Below are 18,248 nucleotides of genomic sequence, written 5' to 3'. Positions count from 1 at the left end.
TGAAGAAGCAGGAACAACAACATTTTCCCACTGAAGAACTAATTGGAAATTGGGTCCAAAGTCTTCTGTGGCTTAATTGTGATTGAACTCAAACAACCAAAATTAAAATAGGAAAATGGATGATTGCTACTTCAATCTTTTCTGAAAGGTATAGCAAGCAGCTTTTCCTCGAGAGTGTGCCTGTATCAAGCATCACCCACATATGCTTTTCAGATATCATCCAGTGTGCTGAATTTCATATTTTAATCAGCCAATAATAAACTCACCACTTGGGCAATGACTTCCCAGAAGAGTATAGAATGCAGCCAGTAGCCACGTGGATTAATCGAATTTTACTCCTGAGGACTTTAATCAGATCCCCATTCAGTCCCCCAATCACCTCAATTCTCCAGAAATCATTCGAATCTCCAGTGCCATTCTGTAAATACACAGAACAAAATTCTATCAACAGAAGCAGAGCCACATTCTTTATTCCAGTGCAACACTAAGTTAGACCGTAAAAGAATAGGAGCAAATTAGACTGCTTGGCCCCATTGAGCCTGCTCTGCCATTTCATCATGGCTGATCCACTTTTCCCTCTCAGTTTCAATCTCCACAAGACCAGAAGACATAGGAGCAGAATTAGGCCATTTGGCCCATCGAGTCTGCTCCACTATTCAATCATGGCTGATACTTTTTTCTCCTCCTCAGCTCCTCTCCCTGGCCTTGTCATAACCTCTGATGCCATGACCAATTAAGAACCTATCAAACTCTGCCTTAAATACACCCAATGACCTGTCCTCCATAGCTGCAAGTGGTAATAAATTGCACAAAATCACCGCCCTCTGCCTAAATAAATTTCTCCACATCTGTTTGAAATGGACACCCCTCTATCCTGAGGCTGTGCCTTCTTGTCCAAGACTCCCCCACCATGGGAAGCATCCTTTCCATATCTACTCTGTTTAGGCCTTTCAATATTCAAAAGGTTTCAATGAGATTCCACTCCTCCTTCATTCTTCTAAATTCCAGCAAGTACAGACCAACAGCTATCAAATGTTCCACATATGATAACCCTTTCATTCCCAGAATCATCCTTGAACTCTCTCCAATGTCAACACATCTTTTCTACGATGAGCCCAAAACTGTTCACAATACTCAAGGTGAGGCCTCACCAGTGCCTTATAAAGCCTCAGCATCACACCACTGCTCTTGAATTTTAAACCCCTTGAAATGAATGGTAACATTACATTTGCCTTCCTCACACCAGACTCTACCTGTAAGTTAACCTTTAGGGTATTCTGCACAAGGACTCCCAAGTCTTTTGCATCTCAGATTTTTGGCTTTTCTCTCCATTTAGAAAATAGTCTGCACATTTACTTCTCCTACCAAAGTGCATTTTCCAACATTGTATTTCATTTGCCATTCTCTTGACCATTCTCCTAATCTGTCTAAGTCATTCTGCAGCCTACCTGTTTCCTCAACACTTCTTGCGCACACCCCCCCACCAATCTTCGTATCATCTGCAAACTTGGCAACAAAGCCATCTAATTCATCATCAAAATCATTGATATACAGCATAAAAATAAACAGTCCCAACAACGACCTGTGCTGAACATCACTCGTCACTGGCAGCCAACCAGAAAAGGATCCTTTTATTCCCACTCGCTGTCTCTTACTGATCAGCCTATGCTCTAACCATGTTAGTAACTTTCCTGTAATACCATGCGTTCTTAACTTGGTAAGCAGCCTCATGTGTGGTACTTAGCAATTCTACCAATCAGCCCTTGACTGAATGGCAGAACAGACTCGATGGGCCATATGGCCCACTTCTGCTCCTATATCTTATGGTCTTATGCTCTAATCATGCCAGTAACTTTCCTGTAATACCATGGGCTCTTAACTTAATAAGCAGGGTCATAGGCCTTCTGAAAATCAAAATATACAACATCCACTACATCACCTTTATCTATCCTACTTGTAATCTCCTCAAAGAATTTCAACAGGTTTGTCAGGCAAGATTTATCCTTAAGGAAACTATGCTGGCTTTGTCCTTTCTTGTCCTGTGTCACCAAGTACTCCATCACCTCATCCTTAACAAATGACTCTAACATCTTCCCAATCACTGAGGTCAGGCTAACTTTTTTGAAAGCTCATTTCTAATGCCACCACAAGCTCTAACACTGCCTCTTTCAGAACCCTAGGATGTTGTTCATCTGGTCCGGGTGACTTGTATACCTTTAGGTCTTTTAGCTTTTTGAGCACCTTCTCTCTTGTAACAGTAACTGCACCCACTTTTCTTCCTTCACACACTACAACATCAGGCATATTGCCAGTGTCTTCCACAGTAAAGGCTGACGCAAAATACTCATTTAGTTGATCAGCCATCTCCTTGTTCCCCACTATTATTTCTCCAGCCTCATTTTCTAGCAGTCCTATATCCACTCTTATTTCTCTTTTATTTTTAAACATACTTGAAAAAACATTTACTATCCACTTTGATATTATTTGCTAGCTTGCTTTCATATTTCAGCTTTTCCCTTCTAATGATTTTTTTAGTTACTCTCTGTAGGTATTTAAAAACTTCCCAATCCTCTTTCTTCCCAATAATTTTTGCTTTGTTGTACGTCCTTTCCTTTGCTTTTACAATAGCTTTGACTTCACTTGTCAGCCACAGTTGTACTATTTTACCATTTGAGTATTTCTTCATTTTTGGAATATACATGTCCTGCACCTTCCTCATTTTTTTCCCAGAAACACACACCATCCCTTTCAGCAGCTCCTTCCAATTAACTCTGGCCAACTCCTCTCTCAGACCACTGAAATTTCCTTTACTCCACTGAAATACTGCAACATCAGACTTTACCTTCTCCCTATAAAATTTTAAGTTGAATACAATCATATTGTGATCACTGGTTCCTAAGGATCCTTTTAACTTAAGCTCCCTAATCACCTCCGGGCCCAATCCAGTATAGCTGATCCTCTAGTAGGCTCAACGGCACACTGCTCTAAAAAGCTATCACTTAGGGATTCAAAAAACTCACTCTCTTGAGATCCATTACCAACCTGATTTTCCCCATCAACCTGCATGCTAAAATCTCCAATGACCACCATAACATTGCCCTTTTGACACAACTTTTCTATTTCCTGTTGTAACTTGTGGTCCACCTCCCAGCCATTATTGGGAGGCCTGTATATAACTGACTCTAAGGGTAGTCATAGCCGAAGGGTGGTAGTGGGAATGAGCTCCCACTGCTAAACAAATGCTCTTCATGGCGTGCGTCTCAAACAGCCTCTGATAACCAAGTCCAACTTCTGGTCTTCACGTCTGGCATAGTTATGCCCGGCAGAGCTGCTCTCATTGATAGGAAAAAGGGCAAAGGCGGACCACTGGCGCCTTAGAACCAGTTGCTCCAGCCAGAGAGGGCTCGTTAACCACGGATGGTAGCTCATCTGGGAGATGGAAAACGATTTAAAACCTCCACTGCCTTGCTGCTACACCCCACTCATGGGAAAGGCTTTGGGAGTAAACCCCGAGGAAAAATCCGGAGTCGGGGTCCCGAAGGCAGCTGACTGCTGTACCCAGCACTGACACGGCAACTCCTGCGATGCTGCAGGCACCAAGCTGTATCGACTTTCGTCGTTCCTTTGGACCTGTCATCAGCATGGAAAGGGGGGTCCCACTGTGTGGGTAACAGACGGATTTCCATATCAACTCTGCCCTGGCTTGCGTCCTTGAGAAGCCACTCCCGGTGACTACCAGAGGCACAGTACCCATGGTCAACCACGACTGACGGAGGCCACACATTGTATATAACTACCATCAACGTCCTTTTACCCTTGCAGTTTCCTAACTCAATCCACAAGGATTCAACATCTTCCGATCCTGTGTCACATCTTTCTACTGATTTGATGCCATTCTTTACCAGTAGCGCCACACCACCCCCTCTGCCTCCCTTCCTATCCCTCCGCTATAACATGTAACCTTGGACATTCAGCTCCCAACTACAATCATCCTTCAGCCATGATTCAGTGATGGTCACAATGTCATACCTTTTCAACTGAAGAATCTTCCTAGTTCTGGCCTCACTAGAACGTGGCACAGGTAGCAATCCTCAGATCACAATCCTGGAGGACCTGCCCTTAACATAGCACATCACTCCTTTTGCAGAACATTGTCACTCATCCAAACCATGTCATTGGTAGAATGTGGAATAGTACAGCGCAGGAACAAGCCCTTCAGCCCGCAATGCTCAGCAAAGCATTGCAAAGCATTAAGAGACTACTGGACAGGTATATGGAGGAACTTAAGGTGGGGGGTTATATGGGAGGCAGGGTTTGAGGGTAGGCACAACATTGTGGGCCGAAGGGCCTGTAATGTGCTGTACTATTCTATGTTCTATGTTCTATAAAGCCAAATAAATCAGTAATGAAATTGCCAGCTAAATTAATCCTTTCTTGACAATGTCCATATCCCTCCACTTCATTCACATTCATTAACCCACCTAAAACATCTCTTAAAACTCTCAAATATACCTGCCTCTCCACACCACAGTAACCCTAGGCACCTACCACTCTGTGTGAAAAAAAACTGCCTCTCACATCTCCTTTAAAATTACTCCCTCTCATCTTAAATGCATGCACTCTGGCATTAGACATATCTACCCGGAAAAAAAGATACCGTCTGTCTACTTTATCTATGCCTCTCAAAATCTTATAAACTTCTGTCAGATCTCCCCTCAGAATCTGCGCTCCAGAGAAAAGAATTCAAGTTTGTCCAACCTCCCATTTTCGTAAATACGATCTAATCCAGGTGGAATCCTGGTAAATCTCTTCTGCCCCCTCCCAAAGCCTTGACATCCTTCCCACAATACACTACTCCAGATGCACCTAAGTAGTTTTATAAAGCTGCAACTTAACTTCCTGACTTTTTTATAGATATTTTAAAGCAAAAAAACATATTTTATAAACAGATACACAAGAAAAAAAACAAGCAAACAAAAAACAAACAAAATACTCCCTCCCACCCCCACCCCACCCACAACCCTGGTATGGTAAAAATTTCTTCCTCGTTCACAATTAAAAAATAGTAAAAATAAAGTTCGATCAAGTAAGGTATGAGGTCCTAATGTGTATTAATTAAGTGTATATTACTACACCAAGCAGATAGTAGGAGCAAGGGAATACAGGTATCCATACTAATTCAGTAGCTGAGGAGGTATAATGATGGTAATAAGCCCAAAAAGGAGCCCCATATTTTTTCATATGTTGCTGGTTTCCTCCTCACACTATACAAGATCTTTTCAGGTTTACTACAGGATGTTAACTCATTTAACCACTCTCTGTGTGAGGGAGGAAATTCAGATTTCCAGTTTTGTAGGATACACTTTTCCCGGCTGTAGCCACAAGCAATATGAGGTATATTTTATTGTAGTTCACATTAAGACCTTGTAGATCTCCCAAAATCCAGACACTAGGATCAAATGAAATTTTGGTTTTTATAATATCTGATGTTATTCTAACAATGTATTTCCAAAAATCTTCCAGATAAGAGCATTTCCAAAGCATATGAAGTAAGTATCCATCACAAGGTTTACATCTCTGACAATTAGGAGAGGCGTTATGGTGTATTTTGTGCAGTCTATGTGGGGTGTAGTAGGTCCTGTTAAAGATATTAAACTGTACTTGTGTATGTTTAGTTGAAATTAATGCGGTTTGAAACATTTGAAGGATATTACACCAATCAGCATCATTGTAATTGCATTCAAGATCTGATTCCTACTTATTTTTAATATCACTCTTAGCATAGATTGGCAAGTTACTGTTTAAAATAACATAAATAGATGACGTAAGACCCTTTGTAGTGTACAGGGCTTCACTAAACAAGTACTTTTCAAATGGGGATTCTATTGGAATTTGTGAATAGCCTGTATAACTGTTACAGACCCAGTGTCTAATCTGAAAATATTTAAATAAATTATGATTTGATAGATTAAATTTACCAGGCAATTGTTGAAAATTGGCAAAGTTATCTTAGCTATATAAATCATCAACTGTTTTTATACCACTATTAACCCAATTTTTTAGAATGCTGTCTGCAATCAGGTGGGGGATATTGGGGTTATTCCACAGAAGAGTTTTCTGAAATAATGAGATATTTATACCAATAACTGCATGAGCTTCTTGCCATACTGCAAAAGAATCTACCAAGGTGCAACACTTCACACTTAGCCAAGTTAAATTCCATCTGCCATGATTCTGGGAACGAAGGGGTGAACATATGAGGAGTGTTTGGCAGCTTTGGGGCCTGTACTTTAGAAAAATGTGTGGGATCTCATTGAAACTGTTGGCCAGAAAGAATGACAATCTTCAAATCAGTGAATTCAAATGAATCAAGGACAGTGGAAACAGTCTTTGTTCTTGCTGTGTGCTTGGGGGATGGAGGCTGCCATTTTGTGAAGACACTCGATTCTCCATTTTGTGAGCTTGACATGCTGGACTTGATTAGTGTTTTAAAGAAGATACAAAGACTTCAGGTAATTTGCTGGACTGGAGGTCATTTCCGAATAAGGAGTTGTTTGTGAGGTGTTCTTTGGTTGGCTATGACATGTAGACTTGTGAACACCTGAGGTGATTCAAGCTCATTGCTGACTGAGAACAAAGAGCCATGAGTCAGCAACTGTCCCTTGATGGGAAGAGGACAATAGATGGATGCTGCTTTGGACCAGAGCCAATGACCAGGTGTTAAAGGCCAGACACATGACCTGCGGCCAATGACACGGGAATGTGACATATGAATTGATAAGCAATGGATATAAAAGTGGATGCTTTGTTTGCGCCAGTGGCGGTAACTTCGAAGAATAACCATCACAGACACAAGCGAGAAGAACCCTGCGTGAACACGTGGAGAGTGAGTCGGGACCATGAGGAACAAGGAGCACCTGGCCAGCGTAAATTCCTCTGCCCGGGTAATACCTTTGCTATTCTTTGACTATCCAGGAGAGTCAGGGGTACTTAGCAGTTGTGCACGCAAGGTATTTAATGTATGAATTCACGTATTTGTTAGTTTGAACAATAAAGGTAATTGTCAGTAAATACCGATCTCTCTGTGCCTCACTCAGAATCGTTGGAAGAGGTAGAAGCAGTATCTCTATCCTCTCCTTTCCAACAAAACCTACCAAATGTTGAAAGGACTAGATAGGGTGGCTGTACAGGGGATGTTTCCTCTGGTGGGGACATCCAAAACTAGACAGCACAACGTCAAAACTGAGGGATGACCTCTTAGAACAGAAGTAAAGAAGAATTTTTTTAGCCAAAGCCTGGTGAATCTGTGAAATGCTTTCGTGGGTATATTCAAGGTGGAAGTTGATGGATTCCTGATTGGTCGGGACATCGAGGGATATGGTGAGAGGGCAGGTGTATGGGTTGAATAGGATCTGATATCAGCCATGATGAAACGGCAGAGCACACTTGGTGGGCTGAATGGCCTAATTCTATGTCCTCACTTTATGCCATTTCCCCCACCCATAACTGCAACTGATCCATATCCCACTGTATTCTGTGTAGTCATCTACATTATCCACACCACCACCAACCTTTGCATCATCTTCAACTTACTAACCCACCAATGTACATTTTCATTCAGGTCATTTACATACATGACAAACAGCAGAGGTCCCAGTACAGACCCCGGCAGAACACCAATAACCACCGATCCTTCAGTACTTCCCTCTACTCCTAAAACTCTGTAATACACCAGAGTCCTTTCCAGCCCACAGGCAGCCTTTCCTGTTTAGGCACCACAATAAGCTGCACACATTATCACTGAGCTATTCCCAGGTTCGACAAGAGAAATCACGGAAACCTAAGGGTTCCTTCTAAAGGTACTCCATGATCTGCCCAAAAAGAATCTTCACACAATCTTCAATCAACTCACAGACCTCCGTTGATACCCCTGCCCCCCCCACCCCATCCCTATCTATAATTTTAGTCTGGTTCTCTTTCTCTCTCTTTTTACCCCCTCACTATAATCTCCTCCCAGCCCTACCTTTCTTTCTCTTTTATTTCCCATAATTCTCCACCTTCCCCCTAGCCCATTTCCCTTTAGCCTATCACTTCCCAGCTCTCTACTCCATCCCTCCCCCCACTTCTTATCCCCCCTCGACCATCCCATGTTACTTCACTCCCGATGAAGGGTTTCGGCCTGAAGCGTCGTCACTACCTCCTCCCATAGGTGCTGTCTGGCCTGCTGAGTTCTGCCAGCATTTTGAGTTTTTACTCACACAATCTTTAACTGTCATTGTAGCATAGTGGTTAGCGTGATGCAGTACAGCTCAGAGCACTGGAATTCAGAGATCTATTCCGATGCAGTTTGTAAGGAGCTTTGTATGTTCCTCCCCTTGAATGTGTGTATTTTCTCTGGATACACCAGCTTTCTCCCACAGTCCAAAGACATACCAATTAGCAGGTTAATTGATCATTTGTAGATTGTCCTACAATTAAGCTGGGGTTAAATAAACTGGTGTGGCTCAGTAAGCCAGGAAGGGCCTGTTCTGCATTGTATGTCTAAATAGATAAAACAAAATGCCTCTAACAGATGCTTACTATTCCATATCCTGTGACCTGGAAATGCTTCTTAGTCAGAGGTGCTTCGTGCTGGTGGCTGTGCATATTCCGTGATGTCCTGGCAAAGATAAAAACAAATGTCAGCCTGTAGGATGAATCACTAACATTAGAAGAAACAGAACATAGAATTTAGAAATCTACAGCACATTACAGGCCCTTCAGCCCACAAAGTTGTGCCAACCATGTAACCTACTCTAAAAGCTGTCTAGAATTTTCCTACCGCATAGCCCTCTATTTTTCTAAGCTCCATGTACCTATCTAAGAGTCTCCTGAAAGACCCTATTGCATCAACCTCCACCACTGTCACTTGTAGTGCATTCCATGCACCCATCACTCTCTGTGTGAGAAACTTACTTCCTACCTACTTCCAAGCACCTTAAAACTATGCCCCCTCATGACAGCCATTTTAGTCCTGGGAAAAGGCCTCTGGCTATTCACACAGTCAGTGCCTCTCATCATCTTGTATACCTCTATCAGATCACCTCTCATCCTCTGTCACTCCAAGGAGAAAAGGCCGAGTTCACTCAACCTATTCTCATAAGGCAACCTCTCCAATCCAGGCAACAGCCTTGTAAATCCCCTCTGTATTCTCTCTGTAGTATCCATATCCTTCTTGTAATGAGGTGACCAGAACTGAACACAGTACTCCAAGCGGGGTCTAACTAGGGTCTTACGTAGCTGTAACATTACATCTTTAAAACTTACTCTTTGTGTTCAAGCGTGATTACATCTCCATGTCGAACATACTGGGCAGGGCCATCTGGATCTGGAAGGAATCAAATGCAACAACTAATTAAATAATGTGCATTTCTAAAGATCACTTCACATACAACAGACAAGCCCAACAGGCAGACCGCAGACTAGGTCTGGACCGCAAGAACCAAACATCTGGACCGCACTGACCCACTGTAACTTACATGAATGCACCTGTCATAACACGTAAATAAAGTGTGCGCTGCTCTAATTAATTTTAACCTCATCCCACACCATACACTTGACCTATGCCCCCGTAGAGCGCGACCTACTGCTGTCACTTCTCTCACTGATTGGTGAGTGAATCAATTTATTTTTGTCCATTTGTCAATCTTATTGTGGTATAATAATATTACAACAACAATAATACTAATAATTTCATTTATAGTTACACTTCATACTTCAAATTCTACATAGCTTAATTAAAAAGAACAAATAGATTATATGAGAGAACAGAAACAGTGGAAAAGGCAGTACTACTAAAACTCTTCGTGTGGAAGAGAAGTGGTGAAGACTACCATGTTTTTTGTGTGTGTGTGTGTGTGAGAGAGAGAGAGAGAGAGAGAGAGAGAGAATGAGAATGAGAATTTTAAGTCCCAGATGAGTTCTCAATGTGACAGCTGTGATGAGTTTTATGTTCGGTAGAGGGAAACAGAGATTATTTGTTTCTTTCTCTTTCTTTACTTAGGTAGATGGAGTTTGCATTTGTATTTGCATCTATGCTTTTCTTGGGGCTTGCGTCATTGATATCGACTTGTTTCTGGGCTTTGTAGTTTGGGTGGGATTTTTTTTCTTTTTTTTCCCCCCATTATGGAATCCCGGAGCATACGCCAATTATTTTTATTGTTGTTCATCTCTGCCATTTTCGACTTCCCTATCCTGACATGCGTCTAACTATTTTTTTAGATACAAAGTTCCATGATGATATCTAAACAGTTAAATGTTTTAACTTGGAATGTTCGCGGTTGGAATCATCCTATTAAGCTTAAGAAAACATTTAAAGTTATTAACCAATTTCAGCCTGATATAATCTTTGCTCAAGAGACACATATCAGATTATATGATAAAAATCTATTTTTTTAATTTTGGAGGGTCCTCAGTTTCACACAAACTCCCAGAGTAAAACTAGAGGTGTCTCTAGTCAAATTATTTCGTATATAGCTAAATTGAAGGAACAAACAAGAATGGAATTAGATAAAATCTCTAAACAAATTAAAGAATTAGATAACATCAATGCAATCTCTCCAAATGTTGTTTCATTTAAAAGAAGAGTAGAATTACAATCACAGTATAATTTATTACCAACATATCCTATTGAAGGATATTTGCTTAAATTGAAAAGTCAATTTTATATTTTGGGGGATAAAAATAATAAGCTCTTAGCTTCTCAATTAAGAGCAGCTAGAGCTAAAAGACAAATCTTAAAGATTTGTAAAAATAATGGAGATATAGTAAGTAATCATGAGGACATTAATAATACTTTTCAAGATTTTTACTCTGATCTTTATAGATCTCAATTTCCTGCAGATTCCTCCAAAATGAAGGCTTTTTTTTACATAAGATTAAATTTTCACAAATTTCTCTTGAAGATCAACAGATGCTTTGCTCCAATTACTGAGCATGAAATTCAGAAAGCTATTTTATCAAAACAATCAGGTAAAGCTCGAGGACTTGATGGTTATTCAGTGGGATTTTACAAAAAATTTGGAAGATTACTTTCTCTGTATCTTTTGGAAATATTTCATGAATCCTTTGAGAAGGGTAATTTACCACCTTTTTATGAAGTATCTATTTCCTTAATTCTTAAAAAAGATAAAGATCCTGTTGAATGTTCATCATATAGACCAATTTTGCTATTAAATGTGGATGCAAAAATTCTCTCTAAAATAATGGCTAACCGCTTGAAAATTTTTTTAACTAAAATCATTTCTTTGGATCAAACCGGCTTTATTAAAGGCCATTTTGGATGTCCAGTCCCTATATACCTCTATCCCCCACCAGAAAGGTCTCCAAGCTCTCCGTTTCTTCCTGGATTCCAGACCCAGCCAGTCACCTTCTACCACCACTCTTCTTCGCCTCGCGGAATTAGTCCTCACCTTTAACAATTTCTCCTTTGGCTCCTCCCACTTCCTCCAAACTAAAGGTGTAGCCATGGGCACCCGCATGGGTCCTAGCTACGCCTGCCTTTTTGTCAGCCATGTGGAGCAAACTATGTTCCAAGCCTACACCGGTATCTGTCCTCCTCTTTTCTTGCGTTATATCCACGACTGCATCGGTGCTGCTTTCTGCACACATGCTGAGCTTGTCGACTTCATTAACTTCGCCTCCAACTTTCACCCCGCCTTCAAATTCATCTGGTCTATTTCCAACACCTCCCTCCCCTTTCTAGATCTTTCTGTTTCTATCTCTGGAGACAGCCTATCCACCGACGTCTACTACAAACCTACTAACTCCCACAGCTACCTAAACTATTCCTCCTCCCACCCTGTCTCCTGCAAAAATGCTATCCCTTTCTCTCAATTCCTTCGCCTCCGCCGCATCTGCTCTCAGGATGAGGCCTTTCATTCCAGGACAAAGGAGATGTCTTCCTTTTTTAAAGAAAGGGGCTTCCCTTCGTCCACTATCAACTCTGCCCTCCATCGCCTCTCCCGCATTTCACGCACCTCTGCCCTCACCCCATCCCCCCGCCAGCCCACCAGGGATAGAGTCCCCCGGTCCTCACCTATCACCCTACCACCCTACAGATCCAACGTATTATCCTCTGTAACTTCCACCACCTCCTACGTGATCCCACCACCAGCCACATCTTCCCCTCCCCCCCCACTCTCGGCTTTCTGCAGGGATCGCTCCCTATGCAACTCCCTTCTCCATTCATCCCCCCCATCCCTCCCCACCAACCTCCCTCCGGGCACTCGTCCCTGCAAACGGAAGAAGTGCTACACCTGCCCCCACACTTCTTCCCTCACCACCATCCCAGGCCCCCGACAGTCCCTTCAGGTGAGGCACCACTTCAACCGCGAGTCAACTGGGGTGATATACTGTATCCAGTGCTCCCGATGTGGCCATTTATACATTGGGGAGACCCGCCGCAGACTGGGAGACCATTTCGCCGAGCACCGGCGCTCAGTCCTCCAACAGTGGCGGGATCTCCCTGTGGCCACACACTTCAATTCCACAGACCACTCCCACTCTGACATGTCTGTCCATGGCCTCCTCTACCGTCAAGATGAGGCCGTGTGCAGGTCGATGGAGCAATACCTTATCTCCTGCCTGGGTAGCCTCCTACCTGCCGGCATGAACATCCAACTCACAGACCTCCGTTGATATCCCTGCCCCCCCCCCTTACCCCCAACCCTATCTATTATTTCAGTCTGGTTCTCTTTCTCTCTCTTTTTCCCCCCCTCAATATATCTCCCCCCAGCCCTACCTTTCTTTCTCTTTTATTTCCCATAATTCTCCACCTTCCCCCTAGCCCATTTCCCTCCAACCTATCACTTCCTAGCTCTCTACTTTATCCCTCCCCCCACTTCTTATCCCCCCTTGACCATCCCATGTTACTTCACTCCTGATGAAGGGTTTCGGCCCGAAACGTCGTCACTACCTCCTCCCATAGATGCTGTCTGGCCTGCTGAGTTCTGCCAGCATTTTGTGTTTTTATTTATTTCCAGCATCTGCAGATTCAATAGACAATAGGTGCAGAAGTAGACCATTCGGCCCTTCGAGCCTGCACCACCATTTTGAGATCATGGCTGATCATCTACTATCAATACCCGGTTCCTGCCTTGTCCCCATATCCCTTGATTCCCCTATCCATAAGATACCTATCTAGCTCCTTCTTAAAAGCATCTAGAGAATTGGCCTCCACTGCCTTCCGAGGCAGTGCATTTCAGACCCCCACAACTCTCTGGGAGAAGAAGTTTTTCCTTAACTCTGTCCTAGATGACCTACCCCTTACTCTCAAACCATGCCCTCTGGTACTGGACTCTCCCAGCATCTGGAACATATTTCTTGCCTCTATCTTGTCCAATCCTTTAATAATCTTATATGTTGCAATCAGAACTCCTCTCAATCTCCTTAATTCCAGCATGTACAAGCCCAGTCTCTCTAACCTCTCTGCGTAAGACAGTCCTGACATCCCAGGAATTAACCTTGTGAATCTACGCTGCACTTCCTCTACAGCCAGGATGTCCTTCCTTAACCCTGGAGACCAAAACTGTACACAATACTCCAGGTGTGGTCTCACCAGGGCCCTGTACAAATGCAAGAGGATTTCCTTGCTCTTGTACTCAATTCCCTTTGTAATAAAGGCCAACATTCCATTAGCCTTCTTCACTGCCTGCTGCACTTGCTCATTCACCTTCAGTGACTGATGAACAAGGACTCCTAGATCTCTTTGTATTTCTCCATTACCTAACTTTACACTGTTCAGATAATAATCTGCCTTCCTGTTCTTACTCCCAAAGTGGAGAACCTCATACTTATTCACATTAAACGTCATCTGCCAAGTATCTGCCCGCTCACCCAGCCTATCCAAGTCACCTTGAATTCTCCTAACATCCTCATCACATGTCACACTGCCACCCAGCTTAGTATCATCAGCAAACTTGCTGATGTTATTCTCAATGCCTTCATCTAAATCGTTGACGTAAATCGTAAACAGCTGTGGTCCCAATACCGAGCCCTGTGGCACCCCACTAGTCACCACCTGCCATTCCGAGAAACACCCATTCACCGCTACCCTTTGCTTTCTATCTGCCAACCAGTTTTCTATCCATGTCAATGTCCTCCCCCCAATGCCATGAGCTTTAATTTTACCCACCAATCTCCATTGTGGGACATTATCAAATGCCTTCTGAAAATCGAGGTACACTACATCCACTGGATCTCCCTTGTCTAACTTCCTGGTTACATCCTCGAAAAACTCCAATAGATTAGTCAAGCATGATTTACCCTTGGTAAATCCATGCTGGCTCGGCCCAATCCTATCACTGCTATCTAGATATGCCACTATTTCATCTTTAATAATGGACTCTAGCATCTTCCCCACTACTGATGTTAGGCTGACAGGATGATAGTTCTCTGTTTTCTCCCTCCCTCCTTTCTTAAAAAGTGGGATAACATTAGCCATTCTCCAATCCTCAGGAACTGATCCTGAATCTAAGGAACATTGGAAAATGATTACCAATGCATACGTAATTTCCAGGGCCACCTCCTTCAGTATCCTAGGATGCAGACCATCTGGACCTGGGTATTTGTCAGCCTTCAGTCCCATCAGTCTACTCATCACCGTTTCCTTCCTAATGTCAATCTGTTTCATTTCCTCTGTTACCCTATGTCCTTGGCCCATCCATACATCTGGGAGATTGCTTGTGTCTTCCTTAGTGAAGACAGATCTAAAGTACTTATTAAATTCTTCTGCAATTCTTCTTCACTCGTGTTGCCTTTATTAAAGGCCGTTATTCTTTCTCTAATGTTCGGAGATTGATGAACATTATATATTCATCATTATCTAAGCAACCTCAATGTATTATCTCTCTCGATGCAGAAAAGGCATTTGATAGAGTTGAGTGGCCATATTTGTTTAAAGTATTAGAAAAATTTGGTTTTGGTAATAATTTCAATAGATGGATTCAAATGATTTATAAGAATCCTATTGCCACGGTCATTACTAATAACTGCAGGTCTTCTTTTTTCTCACTTTCTCGTGGCACTAGACAGGAATGTCCGTTAAGTCCTTTATTATTTAATCTTGTATTGGAGCCTTTAACTATAACACTACGAGAAGCTAAAAATATTTATGGTATCTCTATGAATGGAACCATACATAAGATTTCTCTTTATGCAGATGATCTTTTGGTTTTTATTTCATATCTTGAGGAATCAATTCCTAATCTTTTGGAAACACTTAAAGATTTTGGTAAATTTTCAGGATATAAACTTAACTTGAATAAAAGTGAATTGTTTCCATTAAATGTCCATGTTAGTATATATAATGATATTCCTTTTAGAATTGTTAATATATTTAGATATTTAGGTATTATAATTACTAAAAAAATATTAAGATCTCTATAAAGCGAATATAGTTCCTTTAATGGACTCCATGAAACAATTATTTTCTAGATGGAATCCACTTACATTTTCTTTAATAGATCGTATTCATGCTGTGAAAATGATGACTTTACCTAGATTTTTATATATTTTCCAAAATATACCTATCTTTTTAACTAAAAAAATTTTCAATCAAATTGACTCTCTTATTTCTTCTTTTATTTGGAACAATAAGAGACCAAGAATTAATAAGTATTATTTACAAAAATTTTAAAAAAGAAGGTAGACTTGCACTTCCTAATTTAAGACTGTATTATTGGGCTGTGAATATCAGACAATTATGTTTTTGGTTATATTGGCTTGATAAGAACCAAAAGCCATTATGGGTCGATTTGGAATTAAAAGCTGTTAAGCAATTTCATTTAACTTCAATTTTAGGAGCTCCATTACCTTTACAGCTCTCTAAAATTCCAAATTTAAATCTCTATCCAGTTAGTAAACAATCCCTACGGATTTGGGTTCAGTTTCGTAATTTTTTAAAATTTTAAACAATTTAAGTTGTCTAATTTTTTATATCGAAACTTTTCATTTAAACCTTCAACAACTGACCCCATTTTTCTTCTATGGAAAAATAAAGGAATCCATTCTTTTACAGATTTATTTTGTGATGGTCGATTGATGACTTTTGAGGAGTTAATTAATAAATTTTCTCTCGCTCATACACATTTTTTGCAATATTTTCAGGTTAGACATTTTTTACAACAATATTTACCTAAGTTTCCATATTTACAAGAATCTGATTTGTTGGATACCATTTTGAAATTGAATCCCTTAGTGAAAGGTTCCATTAGCAGAATTTAACATAGGATGAGACTATCTAAAATATTTCCTAGTATAGACAACTATTGCGATAGATATAAAAATGAAGTAGTTACTTTGTCACATATGTTCTGGTCATGTTCTTCATTAAAATTGTTTTGGAAATCTTTATTTTCTGCAATTACTAAAGCTTTGAAAATTAATTTACAATCTAATAGACTGACTGTTCTATTTGGAATAGTTCTGCATCATATTCAGGGTATCTCATCTTCCAATCAACATGTAATTGCATTTGTTACACTGCTGGCAAGAAGGGCTATTTTATTAAAATGGAAAGATATTTCTTCCCCTACATTAATTGAATGGTTTTCTCAAGTAATGATATGTCTTAGTTTGGAAAAAATTAGAAGTAGAACTTTTGATCTTCGATTTGATTTTGAGAGAAGATGGTGTTCTTTTGCCAAATATTATCATTTAATTTGAATTAAGTTATATAAGTTATATGGTTTCCTTCCAATTTTATTTTTTTATAAATATGAAATGGTGGTTGATGACTCTTTTTTTTATATTTAGATGATGGTCAAACATATTGCTCTGGGGGGTTGATTCCTAATAGTTTTTTTCTTTTTTTTTGTAGTTAGTGGGGCTTTTTTTTCCTAGTTAGATGGGGTTCTTTTTTCCCCTTCTTTTTCCTATAATAATTGTTTTTTCCATTTTTATATTTTATGATCCGTTTTTTTCAGCTTTATTAATTGTATACATATTAATCTGTTGAAGTATTGTATCATTTTATAGCTGTTGAAGATTACGTACCAATTAAAAGATTCTAAAAATAAAAATAATAATTATTACTACTAATAATAATAATGGTAATAGCAGCAACAACATCTGTCCATAAAACAACTTACTGGCGCAATGAAAAAAAATCCTGGACATTTTGGCCCTTGGCTTGGCATGCTTGACATAATTTGGCCCTTGTGAAAAACTAATTGGGGAACCCTGACATACAAGTTCACACTTCTCGACATGCTACTTATGATTAGATGCATCTTTGTCTCTCAGAGAAACAAAGGCACACAAGCCTCTTATTCAACTCTTCTCTAATCTATTTAATCAAGAGACAGACAGACAGACATACTTTATTGATCCCGAGGGAAATTGTTTCATTACAGTCGCACCAAGAATAGTGAAGAAATATAGCAATATAAAACCATAAATAATTAATTAATAAACAGTTAATCATGCCAAGTGGAACTAAGTCCAGGACCAGCCTATTGGCTCAGGGTGTCTGACATTCCGAGGGAGGAGTTGTAAAGTTTGATGGCCACAGGTAGGAATGACTTCCTATGACACTCAGTGTTGCATCTCGGTGGAATGAGTCTCAGGCTGAATGTACCCCTGTGCCTAACCAGTACATTATGGAGTGGATGGGAGTCATTGTCCAAGATGGCATGCAACTTGGAAAGCATCCTCTTTTCAGGCACTACCCATAGAGTTCAGAGTTTCAGAGTTTCCATACTGTAAAACTCCATGACTAGTCGAAGATCCCTGAATAAAAGCAAAGTTTTGCAGGTGTGGGAAAATTCTTAATGAATTTAATGGTCTAGCAATCTTTGTGAGAGGTGATTGATGATTTAAACTCAAATGAAAAACATGACTAAATCAAGAATGTAAGTTTGCATGATCTTCAGTGAGCTCCAGAATGAGAAGTAAGACTATAAGACATGTGAGCAGAATTAGACCAATTGTTTCATTGAGTCAGCTCTGTCATTCCTTCACAGCTGATCTATTATCCCTCTCAATCCTGTTCTCCTGCCTTCTGCATATTGGGTACAAAGCGACGCAACAAGAGACAGAGATACAAACTATATCTGTCTATCATTACAGGGAACATAATATCACTGGAAAATAAAATGGATGGAACTAGCAGTACTCATGAGGACACAGAACAAATATTGGGAATGCAGTGTTACGTGCTTCACCAAGACACAGTTTGCCAAGCAAATCCCAGATTCCAATGTTACTAT

At 40.6% G+C, this 18,248-nt stretch overlaps 2 protein-coding genes across 4 annotated transcripts in view; one reads left to right on the top strand and one right to left on the bottom strand.

Annotated features, from left to right (window-relative positions):
• The window catches only part of pomt2 (protein-O-mannosyltransferase 2), a 303,990-nt gene that overhangs the window by 83,260 nt on the left and 202,482 nt on the right, over nt 1-18,248 (bottom strand). For both annotated transcript variants that reach the window (XM_073039121.1, XM_073039122.1), the window contains 3 exons: nt 9,307-9,367; nt 8,581-8,659; nt 267-418 (listed from right to left, as the gene is read on the bottom strand). In XM_073039121.1, the coding sequence (XP_072895222.1) occupies nt 267-418; nt 8,581-8,659; nt 9,307-9,367 (292 nt within the window). The remainder of the gene's footprint in view (nt 1-266; nt 419-8,580; nt 8,660-9,306; nt 9,368-18,248) is intronic.
• tmem63c (transmembrane protein 63C) overlaps nt 1-18,248 on the top strand; it is a 616,893-nt gene that overhangs the window by 528,131 nt on the left and 70,514 nt on the right. The window lies entirely within an intron of this gene.

Source organism: Hemitrygon akajei, chromosome 3 (assembly GCF_048418815.1).
Source record: "Hemitrygon akajei chromosome 3, sHemAka1.3, whole genome shotgun sequence".
In the NCBI taxonomy this organism is placed as follows: Eukaryota; Metazoa; Chordata; class Chondrichthyes; order Myliobatiformes; family Dasyatidae; genus Hemitrygon; species Hemitrygon akajei.
Note: the sequence above shows the minus strand (reverse complement) of the source record. Positions and strands in the feature narration are given on the sequence as shown.